Genomic DNA, 18,338 nt, shown 5'->3' on the forward strand with positions numbered 1-18,338 from the left:
TGAAAAAAATCAAAGTGCAGAGACATGGTTTTGCTCAAGCTCCCCAAACTTGTGTGTAAATACTGTGTGTGTATACACACATGTATGCAATCATCCTACATAATTTAAATTTCATAGGAGTAACAAAAATCATTAAATCAATTTATAAATATTCTATTTAACTCAGTATAGACACATTTCAACATATAACACTCAAAACTTTTCACGAGTTCAATAGCTATCATTGGATAGTACGGATTTAGCAAATTTACTATTGACCCACTGAGTTTGGGATGATGGGACACTCATATATATACATACACATAAGTATATAAGTAGGCCCTGGACCCTGCTGTTAGATCACATTTGCTTTCCAGGAGCTGAGAAGATGTTTCTGAAGTATTTTCATTTTGGAATCATTTCTTCTAGACACCCTTAGGAATCAGCTGGCCACTCTCTAAGTCTGTGAGAAAATTCCTAAATCATAAAGTTCTATGTTTAGGGCTCATTAACCCACGTGTGTACACTTGTGTCATTCATCCTGTTTCTAGCCTTCTGGAAAGTTCTGATGGTTTTCTTACTCACATGTGAGGATGGAAATACATTGAGGACAGACCCCACATCCCAACAGGGCCCAGGAAAATTGTCAACTGGGGCTGAGTGATTTTCGTTGGTGAACAATTTTTTAAAAGTCAGTGACAAAAATATAGAGCTGCCTAGGGAATACAATGGCTGTGGGCTGAGATTAATGTCAAGATTAATAAATGGATTGCTTGATGAAAAGGCGCAGGAGAACAAAAACCAGTAGAGATTGTGGGGGAGGCTGCTTATTAATGAACTGTCAGCCCAGAGAAAGTTCAAGAAACTCTCCTGTGGTAAATGCAGCAGGCTGGCACTTCTAATAAAAATCAGGGTTCTTCAGGAATTAATTACCCCGGCCTTACAGCAAGAATTCTGGGAATTGAGAAATGTAGTGGCACAGGCCAGCACGGTCTATTGCTGCAAATGGGAAGCCACAGGAGAAACTAATAATCCCCCCCCCCCATTGATATGCAGGATATTGTAGGAGCATAATAGCCAGTCGGACATGGGGATGAAGGATGGGGGCTAGATATGCACTGCCTAATGAAAGGACACATACTTGGAGGGGGAAGTCGGTTCACTTTTATCATGCAAAAGTCCCTCCTGCCATCTGACTTCCCCCTTATCCTGTGTCCTTGCCACCAGGGAGTTCCACCTGATTTCCAGAGTGGTTACATGAGAGGCCGATGGCTTCTGCTCTGATTGATCAAGTGACACAAGAAAGTTTGCCTAGCGCTCAGAGATTCCAAGTGGCTGTAATTTCCCTCACCCCTTCACACGTTGGCCTGACAAAACGTCCTTTTAATTGAAATTTGGTGTTGCCTCTGCCCACCGAGGCAACCCAAAGGAATGTCCTGACAGGAGAGAGATTGTCCAGGATTTGCGATCTGATGGTGCACAGCGCGGCCAATGCGGCAAGCTGCTTATCTCCTTTCACTCCTGCCATCAAGGTAGAGAGAGTGCACAGGCTCTTCTGTAACGGCTTCCTCCAAGGGGTCCCAGACAACCCATTCATCTCCGGTGGCTCCAGTTTCATAATTAACCATTTCGCTTCTGGCCTAAACTGGTACCTGATAGAGCTTGCTAATTTAGCAGATTTCTGGTAATGGATGGACAAGCTGGTTTTCTAAGAATAAGGTACGTATCATTTTTAAGCGAACGACTTTCGGTTGGTTTACATGGCGGCGTGGTTTCTCCTTCAAGGTCATAAGGAAGGTAAGGTAAGTGATGAGGGGTTTCTTCTCAGCAAACATGAGAGAATTGAGTCGATCCACTTGATTTGCACCAGGGCTTAAAACTTACAACGAACCATTCCCTCAGTTGTGCATAGAGTTTATCATCTTTCTTCTGCGTGTCATATCCTTGGGTATTAAACCATCCATCACCTATCACTCTTTGACTTCTCAGGCCCTCATAATCCACATGATACTTATCCATTCGATTAAAACAACTTAATGGCCCTTTCACGAATAATTAATCTGCTGTCTTTTTATTTCAGCTCCAGGCCTTTAATTTTAATGTTGAGTTATCCAGCCTGTGTTGCCTTTCAAAGTTTCACTCCCTCTCGCCTCATCTCTTCAAAGGTTGAATACCTCTTTGGGAACCTTAGTGTTTGCTATTGAGATTTTTTTTAGAGGGTTCCACATTACCCTCACATTTTTCCCACTGGGTTGGATGTGAGTTACTGTGTAGGGATCCGTGGGATGAAATGAAAATCATTTTAGACTCAAGTGTTCTGTCAGGTTGGAAAACATGGGGACAGTTGCTAGGGAGAGAAGTGAAACTGGCTTTGCTTGATGGGAAAACCAAATACATCCTGTGGGTATGTACGGCTAGTCCCGTGCCTAACTCTGGGTATTTTTCCAACAGTGACAATTTATACCAAATGACCTCCCAGCTCGAGTGCATGACCTGGAATCAGATGAACTTAGGAGCCACACTGAAAGGGTAAGGACTTCTCTGTTTCATTGCCCTTGACCAGTAACTTACACCTGTTTCAGCCCATCGAAGGTGCTTGTCACTTGAGAGAAGGCAGTTTTAGGAGGATGGGCCTAGCTGTCTGTGGCATTGAGATGCTTCCTTCCTCCAGTTGATGGGTGTGTTGAGCATTCCCTTCTCAGGCGTTTGAATAAGGAAATTGAAACTGATGGGAGCACTTCAGACAGTCTTTTCTTATTTCATATTTAGTAGCACCATGTGTAGTGATTACTTGGTGTGCTAGTCTGGGTACTTTAGAGAAACAAATCCACAAAAACTCATGTATAAGAGAGAGTTTTATATAAAGGTTAAGTGCATATCAAGAAAACTTCCCAACCCAAACCCACAGGTCCAACATTAACCCATATGTTCGATACCAATCCACAAAGTCCTCCTCCATCTCACAAAACATACACTATGATGCCGACTGCAGGAGAAACGTCGAATCAGTGACCATGTAAGCATCCCAGCGCTGGCAGGGGTCTCCACACGGCTGCTTCAGCACCCAGGGCTGCATCGGGGTAGGTCCATGCAGCTTCTCCTTGGGGATGTCTTATAGGAAGTGAGCCTTGCCAGCTGAAACAGGGAACTGGCTAAGGCAGCTGCACCCCGGTCTGACCATCAGAAAGCAAGAAACCCAAGAACTCGAAAGGCGAGGCTCACAGAGCCATTTATCCTTCCACCCTTCATTAACCCCACAGGTGTTTTTCGGTCATCTTGGAACAATAAACTAACTCACTTGGTTAGCAGATATCACAGATGTTCACTATCGTGCTATCTTACCAAACATGCTTTGGGTGTGTCAAGTTCGGGATCCTGATTCTTACCTGGGGGACGGTGCTATGGACCATCTAGTTCAGACAGGGTCATAACTATGTGGCCATGCCAATAGGCTTTCTTCATACTTGCTCTACTACCATGATAATGGAGAATGCAGCTATCTCAGAAGGAGATAGGGTAGACTGTTACCACCTGAAAATGAAAATGGGCAAAGAGGTACTTTGAGTAGTCTAATAGCTCTCTGGTTTTCCAACAAGTCTGAGGAGATAGGGAGACATGAACTCCTGGAGTGCCTGTTGTGTGTAAGGTAGTCTTCTGGGTCACCGCAGCCAGTCTCTTTCCTGGGAGGAGGCCTGTTGTTGTGGGTGCCATCCAGTTAGCTCCAACTCTGTAGCAGCCTTGCATGTAACAGGATAAAACGCTGCCCGGTCTTGCGCCATCCTCACCAGACTGGTTACATTTGAGCTCACTGCCAGGGAATCAAGTTTAGACAGTTCAGTAACTTCTCAAACGCACATAGGTAGCAGGTGTCCGGCCAGCTGGGACTTCAAGGTCAGGTGGTGTTTCAAAGCCCAGACTCATTCCAGCTTTCCCGCAGTGCCTTCTGGGCCCCATCAGCCTCCGAGGGTTAATCAGTCTTGAGTAGATATTTAGGTGTCCATCTCTCTGTTGAGTAGCTTCTCGTAGGATTCTGGGATCGTGGGGGTCTGGCCATAGCATGCATGCTCCATTCTACCCCACCCCCACCCCTTCTTCTCTTCTAGAGTTGCTGCTGGAAGCTCCAGCTCAGTGAAATGGACAGAAGGGCAGAGCAAGTGAGTGGACAATGCGGTGCTGGCAGAGCAAATGACCTAGGCCTTGGTGATGCGCCTGGGCAGTGCAAGAGTTAGGACTGACACTGGGGAACCAGGGTAGTCATCGTCGGGACCGTGGGGCTGGGAAGAATCTATCCAATCTCTCTCTCTCGCTGCGCCCCCCTCTCTCTTACCCCCATTTGCCTTCTTTTGGTTTATCTTAGATCTGGTGTGGGGAAAAAGGGACATGGTGACATTGATTATCAGCATAAACATAGAAAACAAATTTCTTGGAAAATCCAGTGGGAACCTTGCACCTCTGCTCGTGAATGTTTTACAAACTATGAAATCCGTGGCCCTGCCCATGCTTCTGTGAGATCCGCTGTGCCCTGCAGTCAGGCCACTCGCCGGCTGCTCTTTAGGTTCTCAAGAAGCATCTCCGTTGCACCTGGTCCAGGCAAGGCTTTGTGGAAAGGCTTATTCCTTGTCCTTCTCAAATGCTTGCTCTTTCCACGGCACTGTGAGACCGGGGGATGGGGATTTCTCTTGACTTCATTGTCTTTGTTTAAATGCCAAAATCCAGCCTTCTGCCTCCTCCCTTCTTTCTTTGGCTCAACCTGCAATTTCGGATCACCCTCTCTTGATTGGTGGAGTTGGTTTTGCCTTGCTGTGAGATCCTCCTCCCCATTGCCCATACCCAGTGTTCCTGCTGTTTTAGCCAAACCTCCACTTCCTCTCCATGAACTCCAAAGTAAAAGGCTTCCTCACCCTCCACACTCTGTGCCAGGAGCTCTTGACGATTTAAACCTCCCATTTTTCTTCCTGGTCTCATGTGTCTTGGCTTCTTAGACCCAACTTTCTTTCTCAGTCCTCTCTTTGTCTCCTCCGCCTGTCTACTCGGAGCTCAGCAACTCTCCCCAAACTAAATGCAAAGCGTAGATAGAATGGGATTGCGAAGCGAATAGCCAATTTTTAAAAATTTTGTAAAATTTTAACAAGTTTAAAGTTTTAAAATTTCTTCCTGCCAGAGTATCTACCGGGTTTTGTTTGTTTGTATAGTTATACATTACACCCAAAGAGATCTTGGCTTCTACTTGAATCTGGGTCATTCCAGAGTTGAGATACATTTTGATAATTAAAAAATATATCTGTAGACGTGTGACCATAGCCATTGGCTGGGAAGTCAGAAACCATATGTGAGCATGAAGCGCTGAGGTGTGAACAGTTCATTTTGCTTAGCCCTGTATAGGAGAACCAAACTACACCAAAGAACCTAGAAGCATTTTCACTGTGCTGTTACTTCTGTTTTGTAGAAGGATTTCTGAAATAACAGTGTATTTCTTGAATACTGACGGCTCAGAAAGCCATACGAAAGGACCAAGTGACCTCCATAGGTAGACCATTTTTCACAGAGAGAAACGGGCTTGTCTCCTTTGGTAACATCTCACACATGGTGGATCTAGCTCTTCAGATCATACTACCACGCACTCACTGCCATCAAGGTGCTAGTATAAGGCAGCTGATTTCTGCTTCCATTTTGCTAAGTGAGCAGTGATCTAAGGGATGTGAATGTTATTGACCTTGCAAGTCAGATTTGACAAACTTTCACTATCTAATCTCCCAGCATCTCCAAGGAGACAGGGATCACACACACCCATCTTTCAGATGAGGAGGCTGAAGAGGCCACGTCCCCCTGACTAAGGCCATGCACCACTTACACAGAACTGGCATGGCAGAGCCTGGATGGGACCTATTTCTGATTGAATTTAGGACCCAGGGTCTTAGGTTGGAGTTTCTTAAATTTTTCAGGCTGTGCCAAGAGTTAAAAATACCTTTTACACTGAGACCCAATACACACACACAGCTGTAGTGAAAAACCACTACAGGTCAGTTTTACACAGTAGAGAAACGCAGAGTCTAGATGCTCTTGCCAACGTGCTTTGAGGGACTAGAATTGCAGAAGGTCACAGACACTGCCAGTGAGGGAGGTGTCCTTGGCGTACTTTCAATTGGTTAGCATTGGCAAAGTTGCACGGTTTTGGTTGACATCTAAAATCCTATTTTTCCTGTTTCCTGGCATCTGGACATCTGTCTGGGTTCGGTCAGGATGGTGAGTTCTGCTGAAATCACTAAGCAAAGGAAAAGAAATAGCCAAGCAAAGTGTTTGTTGAACAAATACGATGGTTATAGGTACAAATGCTAAGCATTTCTAATGCTTTTAAGGAGAGACCAGGCCTTTTGATACCGAACAGTTCTGACTCGCCCGTGTTTCACATCGGCTTACTCTCATCGTGAGTTGGGTTAGTCAGAAGGAAGGCTTGGAACGGGACAAATGCAGTGGTGGGAGTTTTAAGGCTGTATTTTGTCAGGATCAACTAAACTGCTAAGCTACTTGCTTAAGACCACATGGCACACCCATGTAAGTCAGATCATCTTCCCTTTATAGCTGCTATTTCTGAACTATAAGCTTGTGTATGAGTAGATGAAGGTGGGCCAAACCACAGGCCCCCCCCCATTGTTCTGTAGAAACTGCTGTCATCTGGGTTAAAGACACAGTGGGATATTTTTGCCGAAGTTGAGTCTGCATGGTCTGACAGAAAAGTATGAAATGGAGTCCCTTAGGACCAAGAGGGCTTTGGCCGAGTCTTGACTCAGAAGTTTCAGAACTATCTAGAGCCTTAGTTTGGGAACGGGCTTTCTCAACACAAACACACGCAGTACAAAGAAATGGTTCTAAGACGACACTTTTACTACATGCTGGTCTTTCCTACAATGGGCGTGACATTAAAGAAGTTTGATTGTCCTGCACTGAATGATTTCACCACTCAGTCGTACGGTGGGCTCGCCCTGTGTGTCTTGGGTTTTAAAAATGGCGACTCTCCAGGTCTCTCCACAAGCCCACGAGCGGCAGAGAACTAGAGTCTGGGCAATCGAAAGTCTGGCTCAGGCAGCAGTGACGAGGTACCTGTTTGGTTATAGTGACTCCCTTCCACAGTCTGGGGCTGGGGGGCAGGGGGAGACAACAACCTGGTGTGAGTAAGGGTTGTCCAGACACTGGGTGCACTTTATCATGGGACAAATACACTTAACTTGGCAAATGCGCTTGAGAAAAGAGAGGCCAGGGTACAAATTCTAGCCTGTCCTGAAGGGTAGGAGTAAGTTGGAATCGACACAATGGCAATAAGTTTGTTTTTTTCTTTTTTCAATGTCTTGAAATCAGTGGAAGGAAAAAGCTCCCTGACAAGAGAGCCCAGACCTATATAGCAGGAAAACTGGAGACATGACTCATGTTTGCGAGAATTATTTCTGTATCACTCACAGAAATGAGGCATATTCAGTTATTTACTAAAAGAGCATGTCTCACTAAAGACTTGTTTCTGGCTTCTTTGCTTGTCAATGCTGGTTTAGACAAAGATGACACCACAAAGCACAGGGTTATTTTCCTGGGTCTGCAGTCCGTTCCTGGAGCCGGGAGCAGTGCTACAGTGGATGGGGGACAGGGTTTTACAGTGGGCATGGAGGAGGCGTTCCACTCCTGTAAAGAGTGACAGTCTCAGACACCCACAGGGGCAGTTCGACCCTGTCCTACCGGCTCGCTATGAGTCGGAATCAACGTGACGGCACTGAGTTGGTTTTGTTTTTCTGAGCGGACAAGAAGGGAAATAAGCTATTGTGCTACTCGCCCCATGACATATTCCTCTTCCTCACTTTCTTCCTTTCCTCCCTTGTGCATCTCTGCATGCTGCTGAAATCAGAGCTACTTTATCACCTCAAAATGAAAATTGTCCTATTTCAATTTATGTCAAAAGGAAGGTATTTTATGAAGCCACTGTTCATCACCCTCAGCTGCCCCTCACCTGCATCCAAATGCTCACCTGCTCGCTGCTGGATCCCGTGGCCCAGTAAATCTGCGCCTGTGGGTCTCAGAGGCTGTGAATCTGTAAAGGAGCAGAAAGCCTCATCTTTCTCCCAAGAAGTGACTGGTGGGTTCAAACTGCTGACCTTATTGTTAGAAGCGCATCCTGTGCCACCAGGCTCCTCAGAAAATTGGCTTTTAGTAGACTTTTAAGTAGATTACCAGCAAAAGCATTGCAGGGGGATTTTTCTAACCACCAGACCACCATTATGTGTATTTATGATGCTTTGTATTGCCTGTTTTCTGATTTCCTAAAACAAAAACAAAACCCAGAAACGCCAAAACTTAGTGTTCCTAATGGCCGTTGATCTCCTAAGGCTGCAAACATGCCTACATTTCTGTTAGCCCCGACTGAGTCTCTTGTGAAGAAAATATCCTGCAAAATGGAGAAACACATCAACCTTGACCGGGGTCCAAGTTGTTAAAACAAGGAAGAAGTTACTCTCTGGGGAGCGGGGTCGGGGGAGTGGGAACTTGAACACAATAGAAATGTTAGAGTGCTGAGCAGAATGCATGCCCCTCTGCTGGTCCAAACGTTCGCAGACTGTTGGGAACACCGAGTGTTTGACCTGTGGACGTTTGAGAGGAAAAATGAAAGTCTCACCATGAGTGATATATGGTAAAAACAAGGCTGTGCTTTTTGGTGGGGGCCAAGGCTTGTCGAATCTGGAGAAAATCCCCACTAGACATCGTCTCATCCCTGGGAACCAGTGCCAAAAGAGATAGCTGTCTTCGTTGGCTGGGAGTTTCAGTATACGACCCAGCACCTTCCCTCCGGGCTCCGTGAACCATAAGGTATCCGTCCAAGAGATTTACTCTCTGCAAATAGAGGGTCTGCTTTTAAGTTGCTCCTGGCGCTTGCGTTGCAAAGCATAGGTGCAGAGAAACTGCTTTGTGAACGTCAACATTCCCAAGCGGCCCTCCACTCCCCTGCACAGTGATTTGTTCATTTCCCTTTTCTCCCCCCTTTGAAAAGGATACATTTGCTCTCGAGTTCTCTATTTATTGTTGCCTTGGATTGGATTTGGCTGTAGTCAGCCAGCTGTAACGAGCAGACAAAAGTATGGGATTCCTGGATTGACAAAATGAGAACGGAAAGGATTTAAAGCAGCGTCCCCCTGGTCCTCTTACTCAGTGGACTGGTTTAGGAGCTTCTTGACCTTGAATTTCCCTCGTTCCGTTACTCTCTGCCTCCCCAGCTGCTGCATTTTTCTACCCTTTCAGGAGCTCGTATTCAATTAATGTATTCAGTGTTTCTTTTTTTGGGGGGGTGGTTGTTACCTAGAATCTTTTGAAAATACAGACGATTTAGAGAAGGGAATTCAAGCTGGCCCCAAGAGCCCAGCATTACTTGGTATGTAGCATATTTTAGAGCAGTTTATATGCATAGGTATACATTTATAGCATTTTCTTTGTTATAAAAAAAATACTGTCTTCCACTTCAATCTAACTCAGCAAATGTTGAATTTACACGTCGTTTCCTGTGTTTCACCTCTCAAGAAAGAATTGACTTTGTGAAATATTCTCAGCCTCCTACAGATGTTTTAATTTAAGAAAAAGATTTTGGGCTCCGTAGACTTAGATATTGCTCCATACCACGTTTGCAATTATTTTATTTTAAAGCAAGGAATTATTGTCAACTCGTTTGCTACCACATCGATGCACAGTGAGCCCCCTACCTTAGCAAGCAGAGCTAAGTGCCAGAGGGTTTTCTTCGCACTTCAGAAAATAGCTTGCCAGGGCTTGCTTCTGTTCAGCTGCTGGGGAGATTCTACCTGTCCACCTTTCAGTTCGTAGCTGATGGCATATTTCTCGTGCCCACCCCGGCACCCCCACCCTGGCTCCTTTTTCAGCTCATACAGGTGAGCCCAAAATAAAAAAAATTGTTCAGAGCAGAAAGGAACCAAGAACCAAAGCCAGAAAGGAAAGGTGGTGGTGGAGTGGACCAAATTGGAGAGGGAGGAGCCTGATGGTCTTTACTCCGGAAGATCAAGTGGGGCTAATGCAGCTTCCTGGTCTTAGTTCAGGAAGCTGGCTAGCTAGACAGACAGACAGATGAGAGGTGGGGCAGGGGCACCTCAGGAGAGTGGAGGGCATGTTTTCTTATCTAATGGAACGTATTGGCCCTTTGCTTTCTCTGCCTCAATCCTGGTCTGCTCTGACCCTTCTCTTCCCATCAACTGCCTATGGAAAGATGATAACCCTGAGCTGCAAAAACATGGCCATCGGAGCTACACTCATAAAAAAGTCATCCAAATACATGGCTCTCTGAAATGAGCAGCTACTGCCTCATTTAGTGGGTATTTTTCTATTAAAAGTGAACACGTACCCTGAGGCTAGTTTTATTTCTCACATTTCATGTTTAAAACAAAACCAGAAGTGTATTTTCTTAAGGTGAAGGCAGTGACAAAATGGGAAATTGAAATAGCTTCCCTTCCTTATGATAAAAGTAAAAACTCATTATTAAGGGATCCAGATAGTACCCAGCTATTATAAATAAGAAAATGAGTCTTCTGTTATCTTATCATCCAGGCATTTTTGAGGCACATTTGTATCTGCGGAGTTAAAAAAAATCTGGATATATTTTGCCAATCAATTAACTGTACTTTTCTGGAAAGGTTATAGGAAAGGGCAAAAACTGAATAAAAGTGGATTTAAGGAAGAGATGGGGGCTGGGGAGAATTGAGTCAATGTATAAAAATGACCAGAGTTTTGCTGCAGGAGCAAAGTACTGGAGTTTTCACTGGATAGGGAAGAAGGTTATTTTTATTATTTATCTTTATTATTTAGTTTTAGATAAGCAAAGTACATGCATGTTTGTGATGAGAATAATGCAGGAGAGGGAGAAATTGCTGATGGGAAGGGCTGAGGCTGCTGGAACAGTATCCTTGAGAAAGAAAGCTCCGGGGTCAGTGTGGGAGCTGGCGTTAGCTAGGGGCTGGAGTGGTTGGTCTAGTAACAATGTGTTTTGTAAAAGTGAGGCTAGATAGCATATTAACAATATAATATGAAGATATTAATGCTTCACTTGACCATATATCCTGCAAATATTTTCTCTGGTTTATGTTTAAAAAATTTTTTTTCTGGTTTATGTTTTAACTGTTATGGGTTATATTTTACACTCAGAAGGGTTTTTTTTTTAAGTAAAAAAGCCATTTTAACTTTTTATTTTACATATTTTAATGAAATACTTTTATTGGGGGCTTTTACATCTTGTCACAATCCATACATTCATCCATTGTGTCAAACACATTTGCACGTATGTTGCCATCATCATTTTCAAAGCATTTTTTTTCTACTTGAGCCCTTGATATCAGTTCCTCATTTTTCCCCTCCCTCCCCCGCCCACCTCCCTCGACCCATTTTTATGGCTTTGGGTTTTTATCTTTTGTATCATGCCTGGAAAGACCATTGTGATACAATTTTGGGGGGTATATTTTCAAAAATTTAATTTTTACACTTAAATATTTAATTGATCTTGAATATATTTGACTGGATGTAAACTGATGTTTCCCACTGACTAGGCAGCATTCACGATCAATTTGATCAATCTATCTTTTCTTCATCAATATATAATGCTGCCCTTCTCACACCTTCAACACCTTTACCATTTCTAGATTCTGTATTCTGTCCTTTCCCTCTGCCTGCCTCTTTCTGTCCCAGCATCACTGCTTGTTGTTATTTTAAAGTCTATTTCCATATTTGACAGGGATACTGTCTAGTATTTTATTTCTTTAAAAATATTTCTGGCTATTTTTATTCTTCAAGAAGCACTTTAGATTAATGTTGATTAAAAAGAAAAGTCTTTGTAAATATTAACTCATGAATTGTGACAATTGTGCCATAATAAACTAATTTAAGAAGCCTTAGCCCTGGTGGAGTGCGCGATGGGCAGCTAATGGTGAGGGCAGCAGTTCGAGGCCACGGGAGAAAGACGTAACGAGTTAGTCTCTGAAACCCACAGGGGCAGTTCTACCTTGTCCTCTAGGGTTTCTTGGAGCGCAGTGAGGATTTTCAGTTGTTTCCTTTGGTGGTTCAGCTGATACACAACGTGCTGCTACACCCCAGGTCACTTCTAGTGGACCCACTGCTTAATGGGATAAAGAGGAGATAGCCCGTTTCCCTAAAATGCCAGCCCAGTAAGCCTGTAGGCAGGTCTACTCTGCCTGGTGGCGTTCTTAGGAGTTGGCATTGGTTAAGTGGCAGTGGGTTTCATGTGATCTGTCAATAGTAGGGGAAACTGGTTGTGACGTTATAGGACTAGTTACATGGTAACTCCCTGCATTTCTGTCTGTTTTTGTAAAGTTAAAACTCTTCTAAAACAAGTTTAAAACCTCTTGATTTTGAATGGGATCAACTCAAATTTTAGGGTTGATTTTGGAGCAAATTGTCGTTAAAAATCCCTTCTTTTAGATGAGGGCATTTTGCAACAGTTTTCCAGACCTGACTGATTGCCGCTCACCAGTGAGAGTTGAGTGGATTTCAGTGGCTGGAGGCCCCGGTGTGTCAGGACCGAGCTGTGTGCCATAGCATTGCTTGATGCTGGTAGTCTGGAAATAAGAACCGATCCTCACCTTGAGAGCTCATGCTTTATACTGGATTTCGGGAGGAAACATTTCTGCAATTGAGGGTGACAGAGTAAACTTCCTCAGGGATAGAGTGTGTGAGTCAGCTGGGTGGGAACTCTGGGAACCCAGGTTGAAAAGGTGCCATTTGCCTGTGTGAAAGGCAGAGCCTGTCTACCTGGTGAAGTTGGTGTGGAGCCAGCAGTGGTCTCTATCCAGAGAGCCAGTTAAGGCACTGATAATACAGGACCCTGAGAATTGGGATGGGAGAAGCCAGAATCCTGATGGAAAGGGGGCTTATGATGAAATAGCACCTTAATGCCAGGATCCTACATCCAAGAGCCCTGGCTATTCCCTGTATAGTGTGATGATGTGCTAGGTGAGAATGTGTGTACTGATATCTGAGTGTAGCGGTAGGAAGGAAAAACATGCCTGAAATTGTTCTTCTGAGGAGTGGGAGCCAGGAAATGTTTGTGCTTTTTAGGATGGTGTAACTCTTTTTTAAAAAAAAAATCATTTTATTGGGGCACATACAACTCTTATCACAATCCGTACATACATCAATTGAGTAAAGCACCCTTATACATTCATTGCCCTCATCATTCTCAAAATTTGCCTTCCACTTGGGTTCCTGGAATCAGCTCATTTTCCTTTTTTCCCTCCCCCTCCCTCCCCACTCCCCCCTCCCTTATGACCCCTTAATAATTTATAAATTATTGTTTTATCTTATCTGACACTGCCCGGCATCTCCCTTCACCCACTTTCCTGTTGCCCACCCCCCAGAAAGGAGGTTATATGTAGATCCCCGAGATTGGTTCCCCCTTTCTATAACCCCTTCACACCCAGTATGGTCACTCTCACCGCTGGTTCTGAGGGGTTCATCTGTCCTAGATTCCCTGTGTTTCCAGATCCCAGCTGTACCGCTGTGCATCCTCTGTTCTAGCCAGGTTTGCAAGGTAGAATTGGGATCATAATAATTGGCGGGGGGTGGGGGAGCACTTAAGAACTGGAGGAAGGTTTTGAGTTTCATTGTTGCTACACTGAACACTGAGTGACTCATCTCCTCCCCACTACTCCTCTGCAAGGGATGTCCAGCTGTCTACAGATGGGCATTGGGTCCCCAGCATGCACTCCCCTCATTCACGATGATATGATTTTTCCCCCCCGCCTTTGTTGCTTGAAATCTGGTCCCCTCGGCCCTTCATGATCACACATGTTGGTGTGTTGCTTCCATGTGGGCTTTGTTGCTTCTGGGCTATATGGCCACTTGTTTACTTTCAAGCCTTTAAGTCCCCAGACACTATATCTCTCAATAGCCAGGCAGGATGGTGTAACTCTCAGTTAGAAAAAGAGGGAAAGAGTCCGCTGGGGGAGGCTTGGGGACCATTTCAAGTGGTGAGGAAAGCTTGATGTCTTGAAAGGGCTGATTTATACAAGCCTTTCGGTCAGGCTATTAATCACTCAGCCCGTGTCCCTACGAAACAGTGACTGGAGAACTAGGCAAGATGTATGTGCCGTGACTATAAAGAAACTTTCCCAAGAGGAGTACTACTAATAAGGTTGGAATATGTGGGCATCCTCCAAATTTGAAGGGATCAGTATTCATTTATAGATACTGTGTATTTTGATGCACAGTTATTGTAGAAGAATAAATCCAGTCACCTTTAAATAGCTGCTAAGGTATGTTTTCATCAAGACTTTCCTATATAGCAAGGAGCTATACAGGTCAAAGGGAGAACTTAGTAGTTTATTGTATTATGTTTAAAAACCTCTGTGACCGGACACAGGGACTTGAGCCTCTGTCTCTGCATCACTGTTTCATTATCTTTCGGCTCTGTTTTTTTCTGGCCTGGCTGCCTTCTCAGATACGCTCTTACCATTGTGGCAAAATAACTGTTTGGGGGCACCTACAGCCTCAACATGAGAATGCTACTCTACCGGTGTTTTGGGCCGGGTTGACTAGAGAAACAAATCCACTGACATTCACATACATATAAGAAAGAGCTTCATATAAAGAAGTAATTATAAATCAAGAAGGCATCCCAGTCCAGCCCAATCAAGTTCATCACAAGTCCAACACTAGTGCATCAGTCCCTCGTCAGACTCATGCAGCACATGCAATGATGCAGAATGCAGGAAGACCACAGCTGTGGGGATCCAAAGTTGGTAGAAACATGGCAGGACTCCTGCAGCTCTTGGCATGTCCAGCAAGCAGGAAATCAGAGTGGCAGACGAGAGAGCGGTTCCCACTGTCTCGCACTCTTATGCCATCCAAGGTGTCATCAGGCTGAGATGACAGGTTTGACTCCATCCCTAGCCAGGAGTGTCTAGTTGATATATCTCCCACCACTGGTCAAAAGATGGAGGGAAAACTGGTGTGATTGGCCATGTGGGCAGAGAAGGCAGTGGTTTGATAGCCAGGTCACGTACTGTCTCCTGGAGCCTGAGAGTGGGATTAGAGCAGGCTGCTTCTCTGAAAGAAAAGGAGCTCGCTGCGCCCAGAGGAAGGCCGAATGGATGTGGACTGGACAAAGCAAGAGTAATCAGAGAATTTTAAAGAGTAAGAACTGGGCACAGTGGGGTGAGCCCATTTCCCTCCAGATAGTACATGGAGCCAGCTGGATGGATGAGACCTGAACAGACATTAATTGAGGTCTGAAGTAGGGAGCCTGCTTTCTAAGGCTCCTACAGATGTTCATGGTAAAGTTCATTCGTTCCAATGATCACCACAGAGTAATGTTTCATTAAAGGTGACACGAAACATACTATGCTTTTGGTAAAAGTCAAACACACCAACACCTCTTGGTCTTGAGGGGTGTGTGGAAATGAAGTACCCGAGTGGAAGGAAGGTAAATTGTAGTGAAAAGTAGCCGCTTCTGATGAGTTTCTGCAGCTAATTTTTCATGGAAATTGCATACCTATGCAGCAGCAGATAGCACACATTACTCGTGTTTTCAAACCCACGGCATTTAACTTGCTCTCTTTTTAACTTTGAGACTTTGACTTCATATCATTTGCCCACTCTTTCTGTACGTCTAGAAGCAGAATAGTCTTTGGGGGTAATTATATGTCCATCAATCTCCTATCTTCCTACTATGAAAGCTATATTAAATTCCACAAAGAAAAGAAAATGGCTGGATGACATTGTTAATCTCATGGTCAGTATGTGCGTGTAGAATTGTGTGTTGTTGGGGATGCTGCCTCTCACACACCTCAGGCAGCAGAGCATCCACCTTTCCATCCACAGGTAACTGGATACAGTTGCCACCAGCTCCCAGCACAGGCAAAAGGAGAATCCAGAATCTATTCATGTTCCCCAAGTAAGAGATGACCCACGGATATAAAGGAGAGTTTGAAAGTGCCTCTGGTTATCGGTAAATTGGATTCTCATCAGTGGATCTCTAGCCCTCAGCATTCGGGGAGACCACTGAAGTTTCCCAGAGGAGGTTCCTGTGTTGGCTCTAGGTCTTCTGTGGCTGATGAGTTCAAGTCCATTACCTCTGACTCATCCTTGTGTGTGGTGCTGTGATGATAAGCTTCCACAGAGCACCTGGGGGCAGATGTTTATTGTTGTGTGTGTTGCTGCTGGTGGTTGCCCTCTCTTAAATGCCCGTCACCGCTCTCCTCCCCTGTGTGTTGTTTTCTCACATTACTGATTTGTCGGAGCCCCGAGGCAGTATAATAGTCTGTTTTCTTGGCTGCTTCCCCAAAGTGGGGCAGTTTGAGGCCACCCCAGGCACCCTGGAATAAAGGCTAGCAATCGGCTTCTCAGACACCAGCTGCTAGAAACCCTGGGGAGCACCGTCCGCGGTCACGTACCTGGGGGTGACCATGAGTCAGAATCCACTCGACGAGGACAGTGTTAGTCCTTCTGGATTGGTTGGAGAAAGCAAGCCTGTTCTCTGGTAGAATGACCCGCCTTCTGGAGTCAGCAAATAGCTTCCTCTGAACAGTCTTTTCACTTTGAGTTCTTGACTCCTGGATTTTCTGTAACCATGTAGGTAGACCTAGAGGTTTACTTCGATTTGGGTTCCTATTTTTTGTTTTGTTTTTTTCCTTCAAGGCATGAATAAGCCATGCCGTCACGAAGTCCTGTGTCCAGCCTCATATCTTGTGTTTAGACTTTAGGGAAACACAGTTTCTCAACACGGTTGGCCACTTTCCTTTCAGAAAGGGGCACAAGCCAATCACCAGGGTGGTGTTGCTCAAAGCTTCCAGCAAAGTACACTTGCAGTGCACGAGGAACTGGGTCCTTAAGAAGGAGAGGCAGGCAGGAGGGGTGGTGGGTAACCTCCACTTTCTGGACGCACCAGGGGCTGTCTCTCCAGGTGCTTCCCCTCAACCTGATTAACTCTGAAGGAGACAAGATGACAGCGGGGAGCTAGGGCCCGTCCACCTGGCCAACAAGGAGAGGTGGGAGAGAGAAATCACAGACCAGGGTTTTCTTCCTTTGAATATTCATATTAAATGCTAATTGCCTTCAAAGGGCCCTGTTTATTTGTTTTTACCTCTTCTGTTGATAAGGGACTTCAGGGAAGCTCTGGTTTTCCTCATCTGTAAAAGCTCAATTCCTTTTTATTAATCTTTTTGTGCCTGTGGAATATCAAAATTAATCATTTCTAAAGAAGCTGCCCTTCAGAAGTTGTTTATTTTCCCTTCTGGGCCAGTCCTCAGATGTGCAAGTCCTTAGGATGAAGAAGGCCCATCATTTGGATTACAGGAGAGACATTCTCCTCCTGCTGCAGACTTGCTGAGGACACGCTGTCGATTCCTTTTAAAGCTCTCTAGGAAAAGTCAGCTACGTACATTAGTGTGCACGTTTAAGCTGCGGAGGAGAACGTAGGATACGAGCCCTTACCAGAAACGAAGAATCGGGAGGTGCATGACCCCTGCTGATTACTGCTTCTGCCGAGTTCATTTTCCTAGTTAGGTAAATTACTCTTATTACTTTGTGCTCAGTTTGGGTTCGTCTGTCACATGGAAGCAGGCCATTTCCATCCGTTGGCTTTGGGCTCTGTTCATACCAAAATACATAGCATGCCTCAGGGCAGAATCAAAAGTATGCTGAAGAGGGAATATTTTGAGCTTGGGCCTCGTACTCATCCGCTCTCTTATCTTCGCCCCTCCCGCCCACCTACATATTTTAAAATCTTCAACATTCCTGATTTCATTCATACCCCTGCAGAGAAAAGCTGGGCAGCACTGGGATGCCATGCTGAGGGAAGCGAACTGTTAGCGCCGGGACGGCCAGGATTTGTAGGGAAACAGCAGCATGGAGCTGGACTGAACCTCCGCTCTGCCCCTTGGAGCAAATCCCTCATCCCCTGAGGCCTCTGTAGACAAATGTCCTAGGGCTGTAGTAACAAAGGTGGCCCTGGTGGCACCGTGGTTAAGCGCTCTGCTGTGAACCCCAAAGTCTGCAGTTCGAGCCTCCCCCCCAGTCCAACAGCTGCTCTGTTTCCATGAAGACTATAATTTTGGAAACCCTGTGCGATTCTAGACTGGCTCCAGTGTTGCTATGAGGCCAGCGCAAGACCAGCCCGTTTTGTGGCTTTTTTTTTTAAAGCAACAAAGGACTATAGTGATTGGTTTTGAAGAAAATAGATCATCTCATAGTTCAGGAGGCTAGAAGACGTCCAAGTCAAGGGGTCAGTCATGTTGATTCCTTCTGAGGGCTCTGAGGTGGAGTCTGCCCCATGCCTCTCCTTCAGTGTGAGCGCAGCCAGCCATCCTGCGCAGAGCGCT

At 45.1% G+C, this 18,338-nt stretch overlaps 1 protein-coding gene across 4 annotated transcripts in view; it reads left to right on the forward strand.

Annotated features, from left to right (window-relative positions):
* The window catches only part of WT1 (WT1 transcription factor), a 51,988-nt gene that overhangs the window by 13,456 nt on the left and 20,194 nt on the right, over positions 1–18,338 (forward strand). For 2 of the 4 annotated variants that reach the window (XM_075545938.1, XM_075545937.1), the window contains exons 4-5: positions 2,431–2,508; positions 4,083–4,133. In XM_075545938.1, coding sequence (XP_075402053.1) covers positions 2,431–2,508; positions 4,083–4,133 — 129 coding nt within the window. The remainder of the gene's footprint in view (positions 1–2,430; positions 2,509–4,082; positions 4,134–18,338) is intronic. The other 2 variants (XM_075545939.1, XM_075545940.1) reach the window with 1 other exon arrangement.

This window comes from Tenrec ecaudatus, chromosome 4 (genome assembly GCF_050624435.1).
Source record: "Tenrec ecaudatus isolate mTenEca1 chromosome 4, mTenEca1.hap1, whole genome shotgun sequence".
NCBI lineage: Eukaryota > Metazoa > Chordata > Mammalia > Afrosoricida > Tenrecidae > Tenrec > Tenrec ecaudatus.